General features: G+C 36.3%; 1 protein-coding gene across 6 annotated transcripts in view; it reads right to left on the bottom strand.

Annotated features, from left to right (window-relative positions):
- KHDRBS3 (KH RNA binding domain containing, signal transduction associated 3) overlaps window positions 1–21,018 on the bottom strand; it is a 200,792-nt gene that overhangs the window by 93,743 nt on the left and 86,031 nt on the right. For all 6 annotated transcript variants that reach the window (XR_001883777.1, XR_001883778.1, XR_001883779.1 and 3 more), the window contains exons 3-5: window positions 20,754–20,870; window positions 14,630–14,776; window positions 7,337–7,476 (exon numbers count right to left, since the gene is read on the bottom strand). Coding sequence is in view for 2 of the 6 variants with exons in the window: in XM_017863819.1 (XP_017719308.1) it covers window positions 7,337–7,476; window positions 14,630–14,776; window positions 20,754–20,870 (404 nt within the window). In the remaining 4 variants the exon portion in view is untranslated. The remainder of the gene's footprint in view (window positions 1–7,336; window positions 7,477–14,629; window positions 14,777–20,753; window positions 20,871–21,018) is intronic.

Here is a 21,018-nt window from a genome sequence, read left to right on the forward strand (position 1 = left end):
ATTTAGAACGATAGTTCGTCATCTTCTCAATTTGTTGGCTCTCTAATGACACCTGCTTTTCTTCCCATCAACCCTCACCTCCTGTGTTTGCCTCTTGTGTTTGACTTTTGAGCAGCCAGCAGCCAAACCTGGGTCGATTACAAAAGAAAATATCATGGTAATGAACAAAAAGATACAAAAATCTCAGCAGACAAATAAAACTATTAAAATCAAATGAAAATTTTATATCTGAAAATATAAAGGATCTGAAATGAAAATATCATTGGTTTGGCTTCAAAATACAAAGGAAGGAGGCGGTGAACTTTGAGGCTAGGTCAAGACATCGACCAGTCTGGAAAACAGACAAAAAAGTAACAAAAAATGAGCAGAGACTCAGCCTGTAGGACAATATCATAAAGACACTTTCCCGAAGTTTCTCAGTTCACAATGTCCTTAGTGTTTCAGTAATTTTTTCATGATATTTACCCCAGGCCAAACCAATAAGGAACAAATTTGATAATTAAATTGTGAGTACCAAACAACTTACACATTTATTTCTCAACACTGCAGCTGTTGAAAAATAACACATACTATTTTACAATATGTATTATAATTGAAAGGAAAATTTCATTATTAAATAACAGCAATTATTATGCATATTGGGTGCTACGTAACTTCATAACTTCTCAAACCATGGGATCAGATGGGACACTGTCACTCTCATTTCTTGACCCACACTTACTTTCAGATAATGTTTATTGTTTATCACAGCAGCCAGTAAAGTACCAGCATCACAAAGATGTGACATCATGAAAATCAGTGACATGTGATCTAATGCTGAAAAGAAACTATAAAGGATTATCTTAAGCTGACAGTTCCCATAGTGTGGAAACAGGGAAAGAGGCAAGTAAAATATCTGAAGAAACAGTAGCTGAAAATTTCCCCAATTCGATGAAAACTGATCAACGACCCTGGGTGACTGGGTTAGTCTAATGTTCTCACTTAAAACAAAACCACTACATTAAGCACCAGTATCTGTGAATACACACTTATTACTTAGAAAGAGGGCATAATCTCCTTTGCTCAAGTTTCTTCTTGCTGCTTCTGGTATCAAATGTGGGGACACTGGACTGCTCCTACGTGGAAGAAAGGGCCAGAACAGCCAGAGCAAAGGCCAATGGAAAAGCAGCACAGAAGCTACCGAGTGTTAAGAGAGGAACAGAAAGCAGCATCCTGGAGGGCTCACAACTGTTGAGTTAGACATACCCAGTCCTGTGGCAAATAAGATCAGCATTAGCAAAAGAATATTTCCCATGGTCAACACTTGATCAGAAAGAGGCTAAAGAATGTGCTGTAGCACTTTATTCACGTTATTGTTTACTGAGCAATTACCATATGCAAGGTACTAGGGACATATGGGTCTTTATGGATTTGCATTACCCATAAGGAATAACAATGACAAAGTGAATAAATAAGGTAAATCGGCTTGACCAATGATACGACGCCACCAGGACAGGGTTCTGAGCCAGCTTCTGGCTGAGAGGATGGCCCCTTCACACTGAGTGCTCCGCAAGGGCTTCTCTGACCAGGTGCCCTTGTAGGCTGAGGATGCAATGCTGAGAGGGAGGCGGCCAGACAGCTGGAGACAAAGTCTCCAAGGAGAGGGAGAATAAATGTGAAGGATCTGGGAAAGAAATGAGCTTGGGCTATTTAAGGAGCAAAAGAAAGGAGACCAGTAAGGCTGGAGTTAAGACAAAGGAAAAGTGGAATAAGATTAAGAGTCAGAAAGGGGAGGAGAGTGCCAAGTGCTAGATCAGGCAAGTGCATGTGAGGAAGTGTGGATTCTCTTCTAACTGGAAAGGAGCCACTGAAGGATTTTAAGGATGGAAAACATAAGATTACATTTAATTTGAAAAAGTCACTGTGACTGAAAATGGAAGAGTAGTGTGGATTAGACTAGGAAGGATGGCAGAGATGATTAAAGAAAAAAATGACTTGAGGTTTAAAGGCAAAATAAAAATGACTTACTAAGGAACTGAACATGGCAAAAAGGAATGCCATTAAAGATATTATCACATCATATGAAGGCCAATTTATGGCTATTCATTGGAGATTTTTCTCACAAGTCTTAAGTAGAAATTCATAGGCTCCAACAGTATGTTTTTCTTTTGTATGTATTGTGACTGGTTTTGGACATTTAGATACTGGATTCTGTAGCCATATTTCCCTTATCTTTAGCCACAAGGCAACTCAAAGTATAATTTCAACACCAATTCTGCCAACACTATGGAATGTTGTAATACGTACGTTTTTGTATACTGACCTTACCCTTGGGTTTTTGTAATTTTCTACCCTAATTTGCTTATCAATTTATTTTTACCTTAGTTTTATTCTGTGGACTATATTAGTTTGGCATTAGTTACCACCTATCGTTAGTTACCGCATGTGATTTCATGAAAAAAAGGAGTAAATAAATACAGTCGCTTAGCTATGAGGATACCTTCTAAGGAACAGCTACTTAGGTGATCTCATCATTGTACAAACATCACAGAGTGCACTTACACAAACCTAGGTGGCATAGCCTACTCCATGCCTAGGCTATGTGATACAGCCTACTGCTCCTTGGCTACAGACTTGTTCAGCATGTTATTATACTGAGTACTGTCTGTGACTATAACACAGTGATAGGTGTTTGTGTATCTGCACATATTTAAACACAGAAAAGGTACAGTGGAGACACAATAGAAGATGGAGACATGACAATATAAAAGATGGAGAATGGTACACCTAGATACGGCACTTACCATGAGTGGAACTTGCAGGACTGGAAGTTGTTCTGGGTAAGTCAGTGAATGAGTGACAAGTTTATATGAAGGCCTAGAACACTACTGTAGACTTTATAAACATTATAAACTTAGACTATACGAAATTTATTTTTAAAATGTTTTCCTTTCTTCAATAATAAATTACGCTTAGCTTACTGTTTTTTAAAATTTGTCAACTTTAATTTTTTTTTAACTTTTTGACTCTTTTCTAGCAACACTTGGCTTAAAACACAAACACTGTGAATCGGTACAAAAATATTTTCTTTATATCTTTATTCTATCAGTATTCTTCTGTTAACTTTTTTTTTTAATTATTTTTAAGCTGTTTTTGTATGCAATTAAGATACAAACACACATTAGCCCATAGCCTAGGACTACACAGTATCAAGATCATCACCGTCACTAGGCAATGGGGACTTTTCAGTTCTATTATAATCTTATGGGACCACTGTTACATATCCAGTCCATCCTTGACCAAAAACGTCATTTCGCGGTGCATGACTATTTAAGTCTTTTCATCTTGTATTAAAAGTGTGATCATGTGCCATAATGAAAACACAATAAAAGTGCTAGAATGAAAATTATCTGGGAGAATTACAGTAAGGGAATGGGGAAAAAAAAAACTTATTATTCTGGATCAAAACACAAGGGAAGGACCAATCACAGAGGAGAGGTTTGGATTATGAAAGCAGACGGCCTGGATTCCACCTGGCTCTACCAATCACTAGCTGCATGACTTTGAGCAAAGAATTTACCTCCCTGGTCTCACTGTCCTCATTTTTAAAACGGTGATGTTAACAAAACAGGGCCCACCTCGTCGGACTGTGATGAGGCATAACTTAGTTAATATCTGTAAAGTGCTTAGAAAAGTACTCCATCAATAGTAGCAGCAATGTAAGTGTTTGTTAAAATGAGTTTCAATTTGGACTTGAAGGTAATAATGATTTTAAAAAGGCAAGGCAGAGAAACAAGTGAGCAAAAATATAGAAAATACAAGCACCAACTTTATGAAACAAAGCTTCTATCCTTTGTTTCATAAAGGGTAGGTTGTTAAATGCACAGGGTTGGTTAAATGCACAGGAAATATGGCAAAATAATCAGTAAAGACTAAACTGTAGAAAAGATCTGAGGAAAAAATGTACCGAGAAGGCTTTGAATTCCTGCTGTAAGAATATAAACATTGTACTGTAGAAACAAGGTGTTTAAAGGATTTGGGACCGAGGAAGACCATATTCACATGGAGGAAAGAAAGTGGGTTGTGTGTTCAGTGCCCTGCTGGTGCCTAGCATATGAGCTGCTTATGATTTCAAGTACACAGGTGGTAACCGTAAGTACACAAATAAAGGCATTTAACTCTGACACTGAACCAGCCATTACTCCACCACGAACTGAAACCAGGGTCTAAAATTTGAACGTAAAAATAATGCTATCACAGAATATTAACCATCAAGACATTAAAACAGCATTAAATGACAAGCAATGCATATACTGTAATCACGAGGGATGGGTTTTCATCTGTGCAGATGGAGGTATCTGTCCAGGTATTGCATTCAAAATAAACAAAAAAACTGTTCCTCATCTGTTCATAACATTTTCAACAACTTAATTTAGAAACTGACAAATGAATTATAAGTCATATTCAGTAAAAATGGCAGATCTAGTGTAAGGAACGCAACACCCCCTAAACAACAGCAGTGGGTACGCTCAATTCTCCACACTCTATTCTGGAGGGGATATTCATTCTGTGATGATATTCTGCAAAAAGGTATATGTAAGAATAATTTAATCCTAAGTGAAATATCACTGGGTTAATTTTACTACATACACACATACATAAAGATATGTATATATATAAAATAAATGTGGTAACATGCACTTTTCTGTGTACTAATCTTACTTGTATAAAGTTATATACAGCAGCCACAGGAAACTAATATACCAGGTAAATAATTTCTTATGATGAATACTACATATAGTGTTCATATATATATATATATCACTAAAAATAAAGTATATATACACATACAGAGATATCTTTTTATCTACATTTCACTAAGAAGATTGGAATGCTGACATATAAATGTCATTTCTGGGAGACTTCTGTTTCTCTTTTTAGCTTATTTTTATTTTTGTAGAGATGGGGTCTGGCTATGTTGCCCAGGCTGCTCTTAAACTCCTGTCATCAATCAATTCTCTGGCCTTGGCCTCCCAAAGCACTGGGATCACAGGCATGAGCCACTGTGCCTGGTCTGTTTCTCTTTTTACTTATCTATATGTATTTTCTGTTCACTTTTTGGGTGAGACTTGAGGACAGATGCTTCAGTCTCTATTATTTCAAAGAGCTAAGAGACAATGCCTTGATTGGGAGGTTTGCTATCTGCTATGGCACCAATAATGCACCTGGCCACTATGAACCATACTATTTACCTGCATCTACAAATAAACAAACAAACATAAACCGGTAATGTAATAAGTTTGGAGACTTTCAGAAGAGTTTTTAAAATATATTTTGTTGGCCGGGCGCAGTGGGTCATGCCTGTAATCTCAGCACTTTGGGAGGCCGAGGCAGGCAGATCACGAGGTCAGGAGTTAGAGACCAGCCTGGCCAACACAGTGAAACCCCGTCTCTATCAAAAATACAAAAAAAAAAAAAAAAAAAAACAAAAGAAATAGCCAGGAGTGGTGGCAGATGCCTGTAACCCCAGCTTCTCGGGAGGCTGAGGCAGGATAATTACTTGAACCCAGGAGGCGGAGGTTGCAGTGAGCCAAGATAGTGCCACTGCACTCCAGCCTGGGTGACAGGGCAACCCTCCATCTCAAAAAATAAATAAATAAACAAAATAAAATAAAATATATTTTGTTGTATTTGGCTTGTAAATGTACAAGCTCCCATTACAACAAAGATAAAACTAACTAGACTAGTAGGCCACTCAAAATTATCTTGTCCTAATCCCAGGAACCTTATCTAGAAAAAAAAATTTCTAAATAAGGTTACGTTATCTAGTTACGTTACCTTATCTAGAAAAATAAATTTTACAGATGTGATTTAGATCTCGAGATGGGATTACCCTGGTGTGCCCTAAATATAATCACATGTCTCCTTGTAAAAGGCAGGCAGAAGGAGATAATAGATATAAGAGGAGAAGGCCGTGTGAGGATGGAGAGGCTAAAGCGATGTGCCTACAAATCAAGGAATGTTGCAGTCATCAGAAACTGGAAGAGACAAGGAAAGGAATCTCCCCTAGAGCCTCCAGAGGGAGAATGACTTTGCCAACACCTTGACTTTGGCCTAGTGATAGTGATTTTGGCATCTGGCCTCCATAACGATCAGAGACTACATTTCTATCATTTTCAGCCAAGAAAAATCTGTGGTAATCTGTCACAGCAGCCACATGAAAATAATGAAGCAGGTAAGTAAGTTCTTAAGATTTCAAGTAAATTTAATGGTATAAAAAATAGAAATGAAAGAGATTTACCATTTACTGAGTACCTACATAAATTATCTCATAAAATCATCAGTAGCAACCCTATTGCTATTAGCTCTTTTTATTAGTAGAGATCATACCCATACCTATGTTTCTTGCATAACTGCTCTGACATTGCTCTGATCAGCAATGCAAATTGAGGAAGTGACTTTTACTCTCCCAAATAAACTTAGAGATGTACAAGAATGTTATTTTAAATTATTTCATGCAGAATTCTATCTAAAATAAAAATTTATCCATAGTCATTAGTTTAATTGAAAAATTTGCATTACTTTTTTCCACTGACTTCAAAGATTGAAAATTAAAATAATTCTCAAATAAATTTGAGATAGTCATGTCAGATTTATGATTTCTTTAAAACATTTTTCCCATTAACATTAATCACCAGTCCAAGGACAGAAATAAAAAATGTGTGTGCCTAGACCACCTCAGGAATTACAGATACTACAGAGCATTTACAGTGAATAAAATGGCAACAAGCATGTGGACACTGACTTGGTGTCTGACACTGTGCTTAGGATTGGTGATGTGGCAATGAAGTAGCCTGATGGTTTACTCAATGGCAAAACACAAGCGACTACTGGCCCAATCTTCATATCAATGTGATTACTTACATAAAAAACAAGTCTCGATTTAAAAAATTAATATTATAGTGAATAATAATATTCACCTGGAATCATCAGCTAATAAGTGTCACAGGTTATATTTAAGCCCAGGAACATCTCACTCCAAAGTAAATCCCCTTAATATGACATCACATTGTTTGACTATAGACTTAAAAAAGTTATGATTATGATTTTTAAAGTGATGGGGGTCTCACCACATTGCCCACGTTGGAGTGCAGCAGCTATTCACAGGCACTATCATAGCATACCCATGGCCTTGAACTCCTGGCCTTAGATTCCCGAGTAGTTGGGACTACAGGCATGTGCCACCATGCCCACATGAATACAAGTTTTATTCAGATAGAACTGTTTTTGGCTACTAATAAAGGAAATATTAAAACTGCTGCCATGGTATGTTAACCTAAAAAAAAATTACACCTACCTGGTTATTGCTGGGGCTGGTACACCTCTTGTACGCAAGGTGGGTTTCCCTCGAACCACTGGAACATCTGCATTTTCTGAACCACCATTCAAATATGTTAATTCCTGGAGCTGTGCTTGCCTGATCTCATCATTATAATCCTACACAAAAGACAAAAGATAGCAAAATTCACTTCATATTAGAAATACAAAATATTCAGAACAAAAGCAAGTAATTCTTAATAGAAAAAAGGGTTAGGAAAATAGTTGAATCAATTTACAAAACAATAAAATAAAATTTGCTAAAACAAAATGTGATAATAAATTTTGTAAAAAAGGAAGAAAAAAAACTATAGCATTTTTTTCCTCAAGCTAAAATTTTCTATAATCAGCCGCTAACCCTTCCTTCTCTGGGCATACTTTGCAACTGAGACATTTATAATAAAATTAAAATATCATAAAACTGATATATGGGTGTTGTTATTTGCAACTCAATTCAATTAGCAGGTATTGATTACCTATAACGAACCAAGTAACAGAGAAACAAAGAGGAATTAAACAATAGCCCAGCACCCAAGGACTTCAGTCTAGCAAAGAGGAAGGATATATATATGTACAACAGGATAGCCTTCATGTAGTTAAGAATCACAAGGACATAAGCTTTTTGCACATTTCCAATAGAAAATTATACAAGTTGTGCAATTCAACATTTTCAGAATTGAACACATAATCTTATTCCTGAAAATTTGCTCTTCTCCTTTCATCTTACATTATCATCCAAAGATTCAACTAAGAAACTCTAGGGGTCATCCTTGATTTCTCCTGCTTCTTTAGCATCCTGAACTCCATTCAACAATTATCAACTAAGACACGGGTAAATGTAAGCGTAATCTATTTTACAAAAAAGGGAAAGTTCAGGTCTAAAGGATCAAAGAAATAGTAAGTTCATTACAAGAAGTGCTGCCTCAGGATGAGAACTAAAGGGCTAATATCCAAAATCTACAAAGAACTGAAACAAATTTACAAGGAAAAAGCGAACAACCCCATCAAAAAATGGGCGAAGGATATGAACAAACATTTCTCGGAAGTCCTAATTTCATGGGATTCATTAACAGTAAAGCCACTACTGTCAGAAAGAGTGGTTTGGGTGAAAGGTAGAGATGGAATCCATTTCAGTGGAATAAATAATAAATAGCAGTAAGCCAGAGAAAGCAAAGGCAGGCAGCTTCTTCCAGCTGTATGGGCACAATGAAAATGAGAGAGAAGATCATAGTTTTCAGGGAGGAGCAGAGGATTTTAAGACAGAAGAAACATGAGCAAATAAGAGTGCAAACAGAAGATTTAGAGGAGACAGATTCCTGCATTATTTATTATTTAAGAATTAAAAACCTGAAAGAAATTCAGGAAATTTATTTTAAAATACTACCTCTTTTCAAAAGCAGAATGCAGAAAAATGACTTGAAACTTATAGCAGAAGGCGTTCTGGAATTAAAAAAAATATGAACACCAGTCAAAAAGAAAGTTAAAATCATAATCAGCTAACACTTGCAAAGCAGGAAGAAGAGAAGGCAAATGAGGACCAATACAAATCACTGTGATTGACAAGGAAAATTAAGAATGGAGTCAATATTTTATTGTAAATATAAATTACTTCCCTGACTTATTTCAGGTATTGTGACCTCAGGGGAAGCATCTGGTTCTTTCCATCATTATTTCAACCTCTCTAAAATAAGTCTATTAGTATGTTACCAGCCATTTTACTGAAAATGTGTGAAGATTAACACATACTTTGCAAAGCACATTCTAAATAAGTGATTTGCAAAGCTCTAAATATAATGTGCTGTATAAATGGTAAATATTTGACCTGGTGAAAAGTTAGGAGGCGTAATACTAAATTGTATGAAGTTAAAAATAGATTCATGCAAAAAGAACACAGTCAAAGCCCTATTCAAAACAACATAAAAAATATTGTTCTAAGTAAGGTTAGGCGATTTTAACAGTATCACAAAACTATAACATCCATTTAAAATACCATCTTTGAAAAACATTTAAGAAATACGGAATTTGAATCAATCACATCTGAGGTTAAGCCTAAATTTAACCAACTGAACTTCACAGCTATGTGATTTTAGACAATTTTTAAAAATTCTAGGTGACTGTTTCTCCTGGTGTCAAATGGACCCTGCTGATACTACCATTATAGTTAGAATTTTCTTGGTCTTTGAAAAAATGCTTTTAAATTAGTAGAGAATGCAAATCATTCATAGTAGCTTACAGACTTACTTATTTTTGTAATTTTGCACTTTAAATTATCATTTTTAACTCCCCATCTGAAAAGTGAAACTATTACAACATTAATATTAACACCATCATGAATTGTAAAGAGTGGAAAAGCCATTAAAATTTTGATTAAATATGTGTAAGCAGGACTTGACTATCCAGTGAGCTTAGAATCTATTCAAATATATGTTAGCCTGAAGAATGGAGAAAAAGTTTTTAAATGAAATGATTAAAAGTAACTCATAGAAATTTAGTGGGTTCTCTGTCAGGAATTTACTCTTCAGATATATTTGCCAAAATATGCCAACAGTTATGTTCAAGGTTAATCCTAGGATCACTGTTTGTGTTGTGATCTATAAGAAGTAACTTCAACGTTCATTATTTGAGGGCCAATTAAATAAACTCTGAAACACGCATATAACAAAATATTACGCAGACATTAAAAAGAATGAAATAAAACTGCATCTGCTCATAGGAACAAGGTCCAAAATGACGTAAGTGAAACACAAAAGGTACTAACAGGACATACGACTTCTGGTACAGCTAAGGGAGGAGCTCAGCAAAGCCTCTCCCACAAAAAGCCAAACAAAAACTGACGAAATGGTTCAAAGTAACCATTTTAGGAGTCTGAAAACTGACTACAGGTACACAGTAAACTGAAAATACAATGTATTTATTCATTAAAAAGTGCTACATTTCAAGTAAGAAAAATGAGAGTCTGGCCTGCTTGCCAAAGGATGAACCTAGTATTGCCCTCTTGGGTGGCGTCAAGAAACGGACCATCAGGCTAGCCAGAAATTGGACAGAGATTCAGGAAATGAGAGAGTCTGGAAAAGCTCGCCACACTCCTCTGGCTAGATGGAAGGCTATGTGCGTGGACAGCAAGAAGAGAATGAGGCAAAGCTCTCCATACAACCTTTCCTGAAGGTGAGTACACAAATATGCAGGGGAGACAGGAGGAATCCCAGAGCAACAGATAAGCCAGGGTGGACACGACGAGAGTCTTCTTGGTTCCACTCCCCTATGTACACACACAGCTCCATCATCAGAGGATGGAAACCTCACTAACACAGTTGTGTGAACACCGTGGCGGTCCACTAAGCAGTGCTGACACAGACAACATCCCTGGCAGACCAGGTTTAAAAATAAAAGCAACAAAACAACAACAACAACAAAACACATTAACAGAGATATTATTAGCTGTAACTATGAGGAAGACAGGCTGCAAATTTATTCCAACTAAATTATTAAGCAAATAGAAGACAAAATAAATAAATAAATAAAATAAAAAACCTGTCAGCAACAAAAACCCCTCTGGGAAGAAAACAAATCAGATTACAGGTTTGCTATAATATGTTATTGAAAACATAGACTTTTCAACAAAAAACTAAGAAACATGCAAAGAAACAGGAAAACGTGACCCATACTCAGGGGGAGAAAAGCAGTACAAAGAAAATGTACTGGAGAGGAGCCAGATATTGGACTTGCAACACAAGAAAATTTAAAAAGCGTATTACCCGCAATGAAAAATTCACTAGAAGAGTTCAATAACAGCTATGAGTTTGCAGAAGAATTAGTTAACTTGAAGACTGGTCCATTAAAATTATCCAGAGTGAGGTACATGAGGAAAAAAGGATGAAAAATCTTGAATCTCAGAAATCCATGAGACACCAGCATGTGTATCAACACACAAGTAACTATAATTAGGGGGTGTGGTGGAGGGTAGAAAGGCAGAAAAAGTTTAAATAGCTGAAAACTTTCCACATTTAATGAAAAACATAAACCTATAGATGCACAAAGCTTAGCCAACAAATAGGATAAACGTGTACATCACACCCAAATTGCTGACAACCAGAGGCAGAAAAAAATCTTGACAGCAGCAAGAGAAAAACAACAGATTACACACAGGAGAACAGCAAAATGATTAATGACTCTTCTCATCAAAAATAACAGAGGTCAGAAGGTAGCAAAGCAGCATATTCAAAGTGCTGGAGAAACAAAAAACAAAAACTATCAATCAATAATTATATTATCTATTTTTTTTGGATGTGGGTGAAATAAAGACATTCCCAGAAAACAAAAGACTTTTTGCCAGCAGACCTAGGTTACAGGAAAGTCTAAAGAAAAACCTTCAGTCTGAAAAGAAATAACACCATATGGCAACTCTATCCACAGGAAGAAATGAAGGGCACCCAAAATAGTGTAAGTTAATATAAAAGACTCCAGAAAAATACTGTGCTACAAACCTATATCCCTCATAATTACAGATGCAAAAATCCTTAACAAACTATTAGTAAACCGTATCTAGCAACACATAAAGAATACTACATGCTATGACCAAGTGGGAATTATCCTCAGAATGCAAATGTGGCTTCACATCTGAAATCAACTAACGTAATACACTATTATTCACAAAATAAAGGAGAATAAAACCACACAATCATCTCAGGAGGAAAAAGATTTGCAAAATTCAATACCCATATTTATACATTTATTCAGGATAAAAACTCTCAACAATGAGAAATATAAGAGAACTTCTTCAACATGACAAAGAGCAGCAATAAAAATACCTACAGCCAATGGTGAAAGACTGAATGCTTTCCCCCCTAATTTTAGAAACAACACTGCACTGATGGTTCTAGTCAGTATAATAAGGAATGGAATGGAGTGGAATGGAATAGAAGAGAATAACAACATTACATTAAAAAAAATTAAAGGCATCCATATTGGAAAGGAGCTAGTTAAGTTGTCTTGATTCACAGATGACATGCTCCTGTATTCCACTAATTAGGATTCCACTTAATCATTGTAATGATTCTATTTAAAAACACCACACTGTAACTAATAAACATGGCAAGATCACAAGATACAAAATCAATATACAGAACTCAAGTGTATTTCTATACACTAGTAACCATCTGAAAATGAAATTTTAAAAATTGCACTCAATAGTATCAAAAAGTATACAATATTTACAAATCAATTTTGCAAAAGGAAAGGAAAAGGCTGACACCCTGAAAACTATAAAACACAATTGAGAAAAATTTTGTAATATCTTTTTTAAAAGTGAAGAAACATTTCATGTTCCTGGATTGGAAAACTCAAAATTGTTAAGATGAAAATTATCCCCAAACTGATCTATAGATTCAATATAATATCTATCAAATCCTAGCCAGCCTTTTTTTTAAACAGAAATTAAGAAGCTGATCCTAAAACATATATAAAAATGCTAAGAAGCCAGAAAAGCCAAAAAATGTTTGAAAAAGAACAAAGTTGGACAATTTACACAACCTAGATTTCCAGACTTACTTAAAGCTAAAGTAATTAAGAGCATACTACTGGCATTAAGAGCAGGCATACAAATCAATGAAAAAGAATTTGAGAGTGCAGAAATAAACCTTTACATTTACGTTTAGTAAATTTTCAACAATGGTACTAAGGTACTGAATGAGGAAATGATTGTCTTTTCAACATATGGTGCTAGGAAAACTGGATATCCATCTAGAAAAACATAAATTTAGAGACCTGAAATATGCAAATTAACTCAAAATGGATTTTAAGTGAGAGAATACTGAAAAACATTTAAAGAAAACAGAAAATCTTGGTGACCTTCAGTAGGCGAAGATTCTTTTGGGCAGCCCAGATTCGGTGTGAGGGAAATCAGAGTCTACCCCTGGGGAAGGACTGTGAAGGTCATGGGATAAAAGGTGCTACTAAAGCCATCTTTGGAAAAGAGAATCCGTCTCACCTGGCTAGAGACCCACTGCCTTGGCCACACTGCATCATCACTAAAACATACACCTCTCCTTAGCTGTGGTCTTGTCAGAGTTTCAGTTTCGTAGTCATTTGTATGAAAAACTGATTCATATCTGACTTTGCCATGAAACTCCATGAGAGATCGTGTATTTTATTAGTTCACATCTGCCTATCACATAGCGAAGCCCTGAGAAATTTTGTTTTTAAACTAAATGAAGAAATAGATTGTCATACTTGCTCATGGGAACTAAAGAAAATACTAGCCATTTCAGTTCCCAGGTTATTACATACTTAATGCAATTCCATGTCCTGGCTTTTTAAAGGCAAAAGTGATTTAAATATCCTTTGCCTATAAATATAACAATTGTTTTCCTCACAGATAATATAATCACAGTACAAGTGCTGTAGTATGTAAGTCAATCCACCAAACTAGCCTAGGATGACCGAAGACAGTCTTATCCAGAGAACTATTTGACAGATGTGTCAGTTTCTCTAAAATAGTCTGCAGAGCCAAAGTGTTGAATACTTTATGATTCTTTTTACCAAGAGCATGCAAATGACATAAAAAGTCCTTTTATCAAGAGCATACAAATCACACAAAAGACTTAAATCAATTTTCGTAACAGAGGTAGAGAAGTATTCCCTTTAAATTGTCACATCCTTAGCAATGTCAAGGTGTCTGCAAGGGTTAAAACAGATAGTCAATTTTTAACAAAACATCCAAAGTACTTGTCAGAAGCTAGCTAAATAGCCCATCCCCTCTGTGCTCATTATGGTTATATCTGTTACTATATTTATCATGTTGTACTGAAATCATCTATTGATGTTTCTCTTTTCCTCTAAATTACATAATATATTATACTAAACGAGGGCAGGGACTGCTTTTATTCAAGTCTGCATGCCAACACCAAGCACAGTGCATGGCACGCAGAAGGCACTAACGGTTTTGTGTTGCAGAACAAAAAATTTGTAAAGTGTCACATAAAATCGTAGGAAAAGTGTTTCAAAACCTGAACTAGTGATTGTGCTATGCAAGTTTTTTAGCTACGTAACCTTGGCCATATTATTGAATCTTCCTGAAATTCCAACACCTCAAATATAAAGAAGGAATAATGCCCAGTTAATTCACAGGGACACTGTAAGGTCTACATGAGGTGATGTCCATACAGCTTTTCAGCAGAAAAGGAGCTATGCAAATAACAGTTACAGACAAGAATTATCAAGGATTAAAGCAAAGACTTTAAAGTACAAGTTAACAATCAAGAAAAATTGTACTAACAGGGATGAGGAACTTTTTGATTTCTTCCAAAGCATGTCCCATCCTAGCATAAGCTTCTGCAGGTGGGGCAAACACTTCAATGAGAACATGGAGATCATCATTGAGATGGAAGTACTTTGCTTCTCCACTTTTCCTCAACTCTTCTTCCTGGAAAAAAGAAAAAAGAAATCACATTTAAAAATGTGTCATTGTAAGAAATGAAAAAATAAAAGTAAGTAAATAAAACTAATCCCCAAAATAAAACAATCCATTTGGCACGCGGTTGTCACAGAAAATTCACACAACAGTAGACACCACTCTAGAAAAGAAGGTTTAAGCTATAAATGTGATCCTGATATTCCCAGGCTTTTACACACACTCCAAAGGCTTCCTACTGCTGCTGGAGTAACACCCCACTCCAGACGCTGGCTTGTAGGAGCTCCATCATCTGCTCACCTCCCCTGCTAGGCTGTCTTCGCCTTCTCCAGTCTCCTTTGCTCAACTCTCAGCAGCAGCGACCCATGTTTCCTTTGTGCTTCTCAACCTGGTTGAGCTCACGTGCTCACTTCTACGCTGGCTATGTGTGTCTGTGATGCTGGTACAAGGCACTTACCACTATCTGAAATACCTTATTTTAAAAAACGTGTCTATTTTCTCTTAGTAAAAAGTGATTACCATGGAGCAGACACTGTGACTGCTTTGCTTAGTGATGCATTTTCCATGTCTAGAAAAGTGCTTGGTATACAGATGTTCAACAAAGATTTGTTGAATGAATGATTAAACATTCATTCATTGCTATGTCAATTTGCTCCTTCACATATTCATTCAAAAAACATTTCTACATACCAAGCACTATATTCTGAGAATAAAACAGTGAATAAAACAAAATGAAAGACTTTATTACATTATTTTACACAATTATGACAAAAGTTTTTAATCTTTGTTTCCATAATGAAATGCAGGAGGAAAACTAGGAGGAGAAAAAACAGATTGTTAAGGAACTACTGATTTTGCTCACCTGCCTTTTCCTAACTAACCTTCAATGTTAGGTGCTTATTTCAGAATCTGGGTCTTCCATTAGTCTTTGTTTCCAATGTTAATATCAGACAGATTAAGATTAACAGAAATCTGAGACTAATTTACAAAAGATAAGAAATCTTTCTAGTCTCCCCAAAAGGCTATCCCATAACTAAGAGAAACCCAGGAATTCCTGGCAATACCACCTTTTAATTTCACAACTAAGCAAGAGGCCAATGATGAAATGCTAGAGGCACATAAGCCTTGACTTCACCCTTGAAGGATTCAACTTCTGTTACTTGACTATTTGAACTCTTACGAAGAAAAGAAAGACTAATACACAGAGCAGGAAATGAGCATGGGATTTAGTCAGCTACACTTTCATCTCAGCTATGCCGATCCTAGCCATGTGAGTTTAGACAGACTGAATGTAATCCAATACTTAATTTGCAAAATCTGTTTATTGGTAGCACATGTATATTAATGCAGAACTACTGAGAACACAAGGGACAGCTTTATATAAATGCTGGTGAAAGGAGACAGTGTATATACTACCTAGCACACTGCCTAACATATAGTAGGCACCAATACATGCTAGCTTCCATCATATTAATAGAAGTAGGCCAGAAACTGAATGAAAGGAAAAAACATAAGGGAATGTATATAAATATAAGCTGCCACAATATTCTATAAATTTCCTTTGAAATTTGTTTTGACTATAAAAACCATTATCTTACGCCAACTCTTCATTGTTCTAATCAGAACATTTCAACCATCTGATCTGAATCTCTCTCATTGCTCAAGTTTTAAAAATTGGATTCTATGTACAGCAATTCATCTCTGAAAGCACAAATTATTGAAACAAACATTTATCCTTTTCTAATAGAGTACCAAAATAATGATTTTAATGAAAGACTGTAATTGTTCATTCTTATTCAAGCATTTTTATTTCTATCACAAACTTAAGCTGGACAGAGAGGCTTTTTTACCATAGCTGTAGCCATGGTACAATTCCATAGAGAGAGGAGTTATTACCAAACTACTCTATAGATTAATGATGAGAGGCAATGTGTTATTTGGAGAAAAACATAGATGTTGAAATTCTGCATTAAACCCCTAATCCAACATTAACTGTATGACTTGGGCAGGTTACATTACCCTCATCTTAAAGTGGTGATTTTTAAGTGGGGAAAATAATAGTATAGTACTTATCTCAGAAGGCTGTAATGGTAATAAAGGAGTTAGCAAACAAAACGTCTTTAGGATGAAGCCTTGCACCTAATAAGCACTCAGTAAATGATAAATGTAGTAATGATAATTATTATATAACTATCATTTTATTTACTCTATTATTGTATAGTATAGACGATGTAGGCAAAACATCCAGCATGAAGTTTGGCACAAACTGAAGGCTCAACAGACCAGAGCATTGTCATGATTATTATGCTATGTAACCAACTGATACACATCAGTAATGACCCCCATAATTTCATAAACGTAGCAAATAAATGCAGAAAATAAATTATAATCACATTAGATTTTAAATAGTGAACACTTTTAAAATCTAAAAGGATGAGATTAAAATAAGGGAATCTCTTTAGAAATAAACATATTAACTGATAACTTCTGAAAACTAAAACTAGTAAAAAGTATCAACTGAAATCAATATTGAAGAATTCAGGCAGTGACAACAATACAGCAGATGGGACACTAGTATAATCTTTGTTTGTTTGTTTGGTTTATTTTTTTGGTTTTGGAGACAGAGTCTTGCTCTTTCACCCAGGTTAGAGTGCAGTGGCTCAATCTCGGCTCACTGCAACCTCCGCTTCCTGGGTTCAAGCAATTCTCCTGTCTCAGCCTCTGGAGTGGCTGGGATTACAGGCATGTACCACCATGCCCGGCTAATTTTTATATTTTTAGTAAAGTCGGGGTTTCACCATGTTGGCCAGGCTGGTCTCGAACTCCTGACCTCAGGTGACCCCCCCGCCTTGGCCTCCCAAAGTGCTGGGATTGCAGGCGTGAGCCAATGCGACCGACCAGTATCCATTTAAGTTGCAAACCTGTCACTTAAATGATCATCTGTGGTCACCCTCAGTAAAATGCTTTTGAAAGAATGACTGATGGATCATGTGACAGAGGCTACAGCACAGTATGGGACAAAATGGGGAGGGGAGTACAGGTGGGCAAGAGGTAGACAAAGCTGATGGAAAAGAGTTGAAAGAGAAAATGACAGAGTGGGGGCTTTACGTTGTTAACAGTTCAGGCCCAAAGAGCCAGAAGCAAGCTAGGGTGCACTGTTTGCAGCCACAGGTTGACGGGGTCAACAAACAGATGCAGAGTTCAAGTCTGTGTGCAGCTGAATAAAAATGCAGATGCCCAGCCATCTCTTATGTGAGACTCAGGACACTGTCTGGATAACAGCAAAAACCTAAGAATAAATTAAACCTAGGAACAAACTGACATTTGGGAGGATTCATACAACTTTGAGTACTCCAATAGTGAAATGCCACAGAGCCTTCCACAAGGCAAAAGCCTGTCTGGTGATCCTTTTCCCATGTTGCTTACACAGCTGAGGTAGTTTCTTGAAGGGAGATGACAATTCTCATGCTTCACTACTCCTCCTCCTTATCATCTCCTGGCCTATGATCAATCTCTGCTTAACCAAACATGCAGAGAACAAGAGAGCTATGTTAAACCCAGGGAAAAGGCTGCTCGCATACAGGCATACAGTAACTATGTTTCCTAGTGTGTGAGCTTCCTCCTAGTCCTCCCAAAACAATGAATTTCTCTAATAAACCCAGATAATATATTCAAATTCTCTGACTCTCAGATCCCAGCAAGCATCTGGGACATTTTACTAGAGTGACTTTACACCGAGGAGAGGAAACAGTTAGCCAGTTTGAGAATTAACAGAACTGATTCTGAGCTAACGCCACTCCCCTGAGGGCCACCAAGCAGAATGGGGCTTACGGGATTAGATGGCAAGGAGACTTCTGGTCCCAGTACACTGACAGTGGGTTCAGTGGATTCTAAATCCACAATGTATGCTACTCCCCTCCCTGGTTCCCGAGGGTCTTGATGAAATATATACAATCAGCCACTTGCAGAATCACCATATGGATTCCCAAAGACATAAAAATGAAAGAATCAGTGAATGGGTGATAAATGATCTGGAAAAGAGGGCCAAGCATGTAAAAACAGGGTGTCCCATGCAAATGCAGAGCAGGCATTCAGCCAGGTAGTCAAGAGGACTCATTGCAGCAGATGCTAGAGCACCTTATTCCCCAGCAGTCTCCATGCAATTCAAGGTGCTCATCAGCAAAATGGCCACGGTGGCTGGGAGGGAAGTTGCATTACTTCATAATACAGATTCCGTCAAAAAGGATGACTGGCTATTGACATGCTGTGTGTCCAATATGCCAACAACAGAGAACCTTGATATGACAATATAATCTGGAAGGCCCACCAAGCCCTGACACCAAGCTGATAATATTTAGGATCCCTTTTATTATATGGGTAGTCAGGCACTTGCTGCTAACTGGGGCATACAATCCAGATAAAGCTTTGCCTTCCTTGTTTCCCTTCTACCTGTAAAATTCTTGGTGGATGCCCTGATTACTACCACTGTATGTTACAAAACACTGCTTCTGACCAAGCAGTGGTTCCGACCAACCCCCTTAGCAACAAACTAAGTAAGTGGGACACTGGAATCCTGCTTGTGGGTTTCACTGCTCATATTGTGCATTACCAGATGGCCTTATTAGAGCACGAACTAAGATATCAGCAAGGGTAGAGAACTTTCCTGCAAAATACACATAATTTCTGACCAACTGGCCAAATATATGTTTTCATTTTCTCCTACTGCCAGAATAGATGAGTCCGGGAATTGAAGTCATAATTTAAGACAGCAATGTTTAGTGAGTAATTAAAAAAACCAGGCCATGCACTGGAATCATTTCAAACACCCACTGAAATTCATTCTGAGGCTCTACCCTAAACAAGTAGAGGTATGGGAATCTGTATTTTTAAACAGTATCCCATAAAAATCTGATACATGTCATGTTTTCCACTGCTGTCGAAAATATATGGGTGCTGGTGTCAGAAAACCATGGGTTTACTAACCATGTTAGTCGAAAACAAAACATTTCTCAAGTTAACCCAGATAATACACTCAAGTTCTCTGAATCTCAGTTTCTTTACATGTAAAATGAGGAAAATATTATCTCCCACCATTTTACCAAGGATAACATGAAGGAATACATGTAAAATGTTTCACACAGTGCCTGACTCACAGTGGCAGTTCAATAAACAAATACTGGCCAGTTTTATTATAAAAGCTATTATTTAGCCTTTTTGTGAGGATGTTGGATTGTGTTGAAATCATCTGTGTTTAAAATATCACTGTTCAACATTTCAAGGTATATGATCGTTCAATGTGGATCTGGTTCTCAGTAAATCTTTTAATAATGAGAAAACAACATGTGTCTTTAGAAAACAATGTAAGTGACACACATTATGATATGAGAAAATTCCTTTCAGAATTGGCATATTTAAGAAAATGATCAATAAAATAATAGTATTTTAGCTGGTTAAAAAAACATGACTATTAATGTGAATACATCTAAGTAGAACAATTATGTGTTAGAACAATAAGCAATTACTAAAACACTTAAAATCAATTTTAATAACATTCTAAAAGGCATACAATATCAAATAAAAGCAAAATAATAAAAGTATATACATTATAAACTCAACTATATGTAATGTCTGCACAGAAAAAAAGACTCCAAAAACACTAATCTAAAATGCAAACAGTAATGATGAGACTATAGATAGCTTTTATTTCTTTTCACAACAATTTTAATGTTATCTTACGTCCTACAAGGTGACATATTACAACTGCAATCAAAACTTTAAGTATTATGCTTTTATTTAATGTATGACTATAAATGTTATAGATGCAAGTTTAAGTTACTACATATTCTGAAGCTGACCAGAGTGACTCAATTTTCTAAACAGTATCACAAATAAATCCCCTTATGTAACTATATATGAATACAGTGGATAATATAAGAGTACATAACATAACATCACTCACAACTTAGCCATTTTCTATAATGAATATTACCTTGGCCTTGTCTCTCATGGAACCTTTCCCAAGGATGGACATTTTTGTCAAGGTTTCTTCTTGTAAACGCTTCAGAGAATTGCCACGTGGACCCAGAAGTTTCCCCACAAAGTTGAACTAGGAAAAATAAACAACCAAATTTGTAGCATTTATACCTGAAGGAAATTTCTTAATCTTGAACATTAAGAAACACTGTAGTGTTCTACACATCACTGATTAATGGCAAATATTTAAGTTCCTGCTATATGCATCAAAATATGATGTT

Source organism: Rhinopithecus bieti, unplaced genomic scaffold (genome assembly GCF_001698545.2).
Source record: "Rhinopithecus bieti isolate Rb0 unplaced genomic scaffold, ASM169854v2 scaffold_72501, whole genome shotgun sequence".
Classification (NCBI taxonomy): domain Eukaryota; kingdom Metazoa; phylum Chordata; class Mammalia; order Primates; family Cercopithecidae; genus Rhinopithecus; species Rhinopithecus bieti.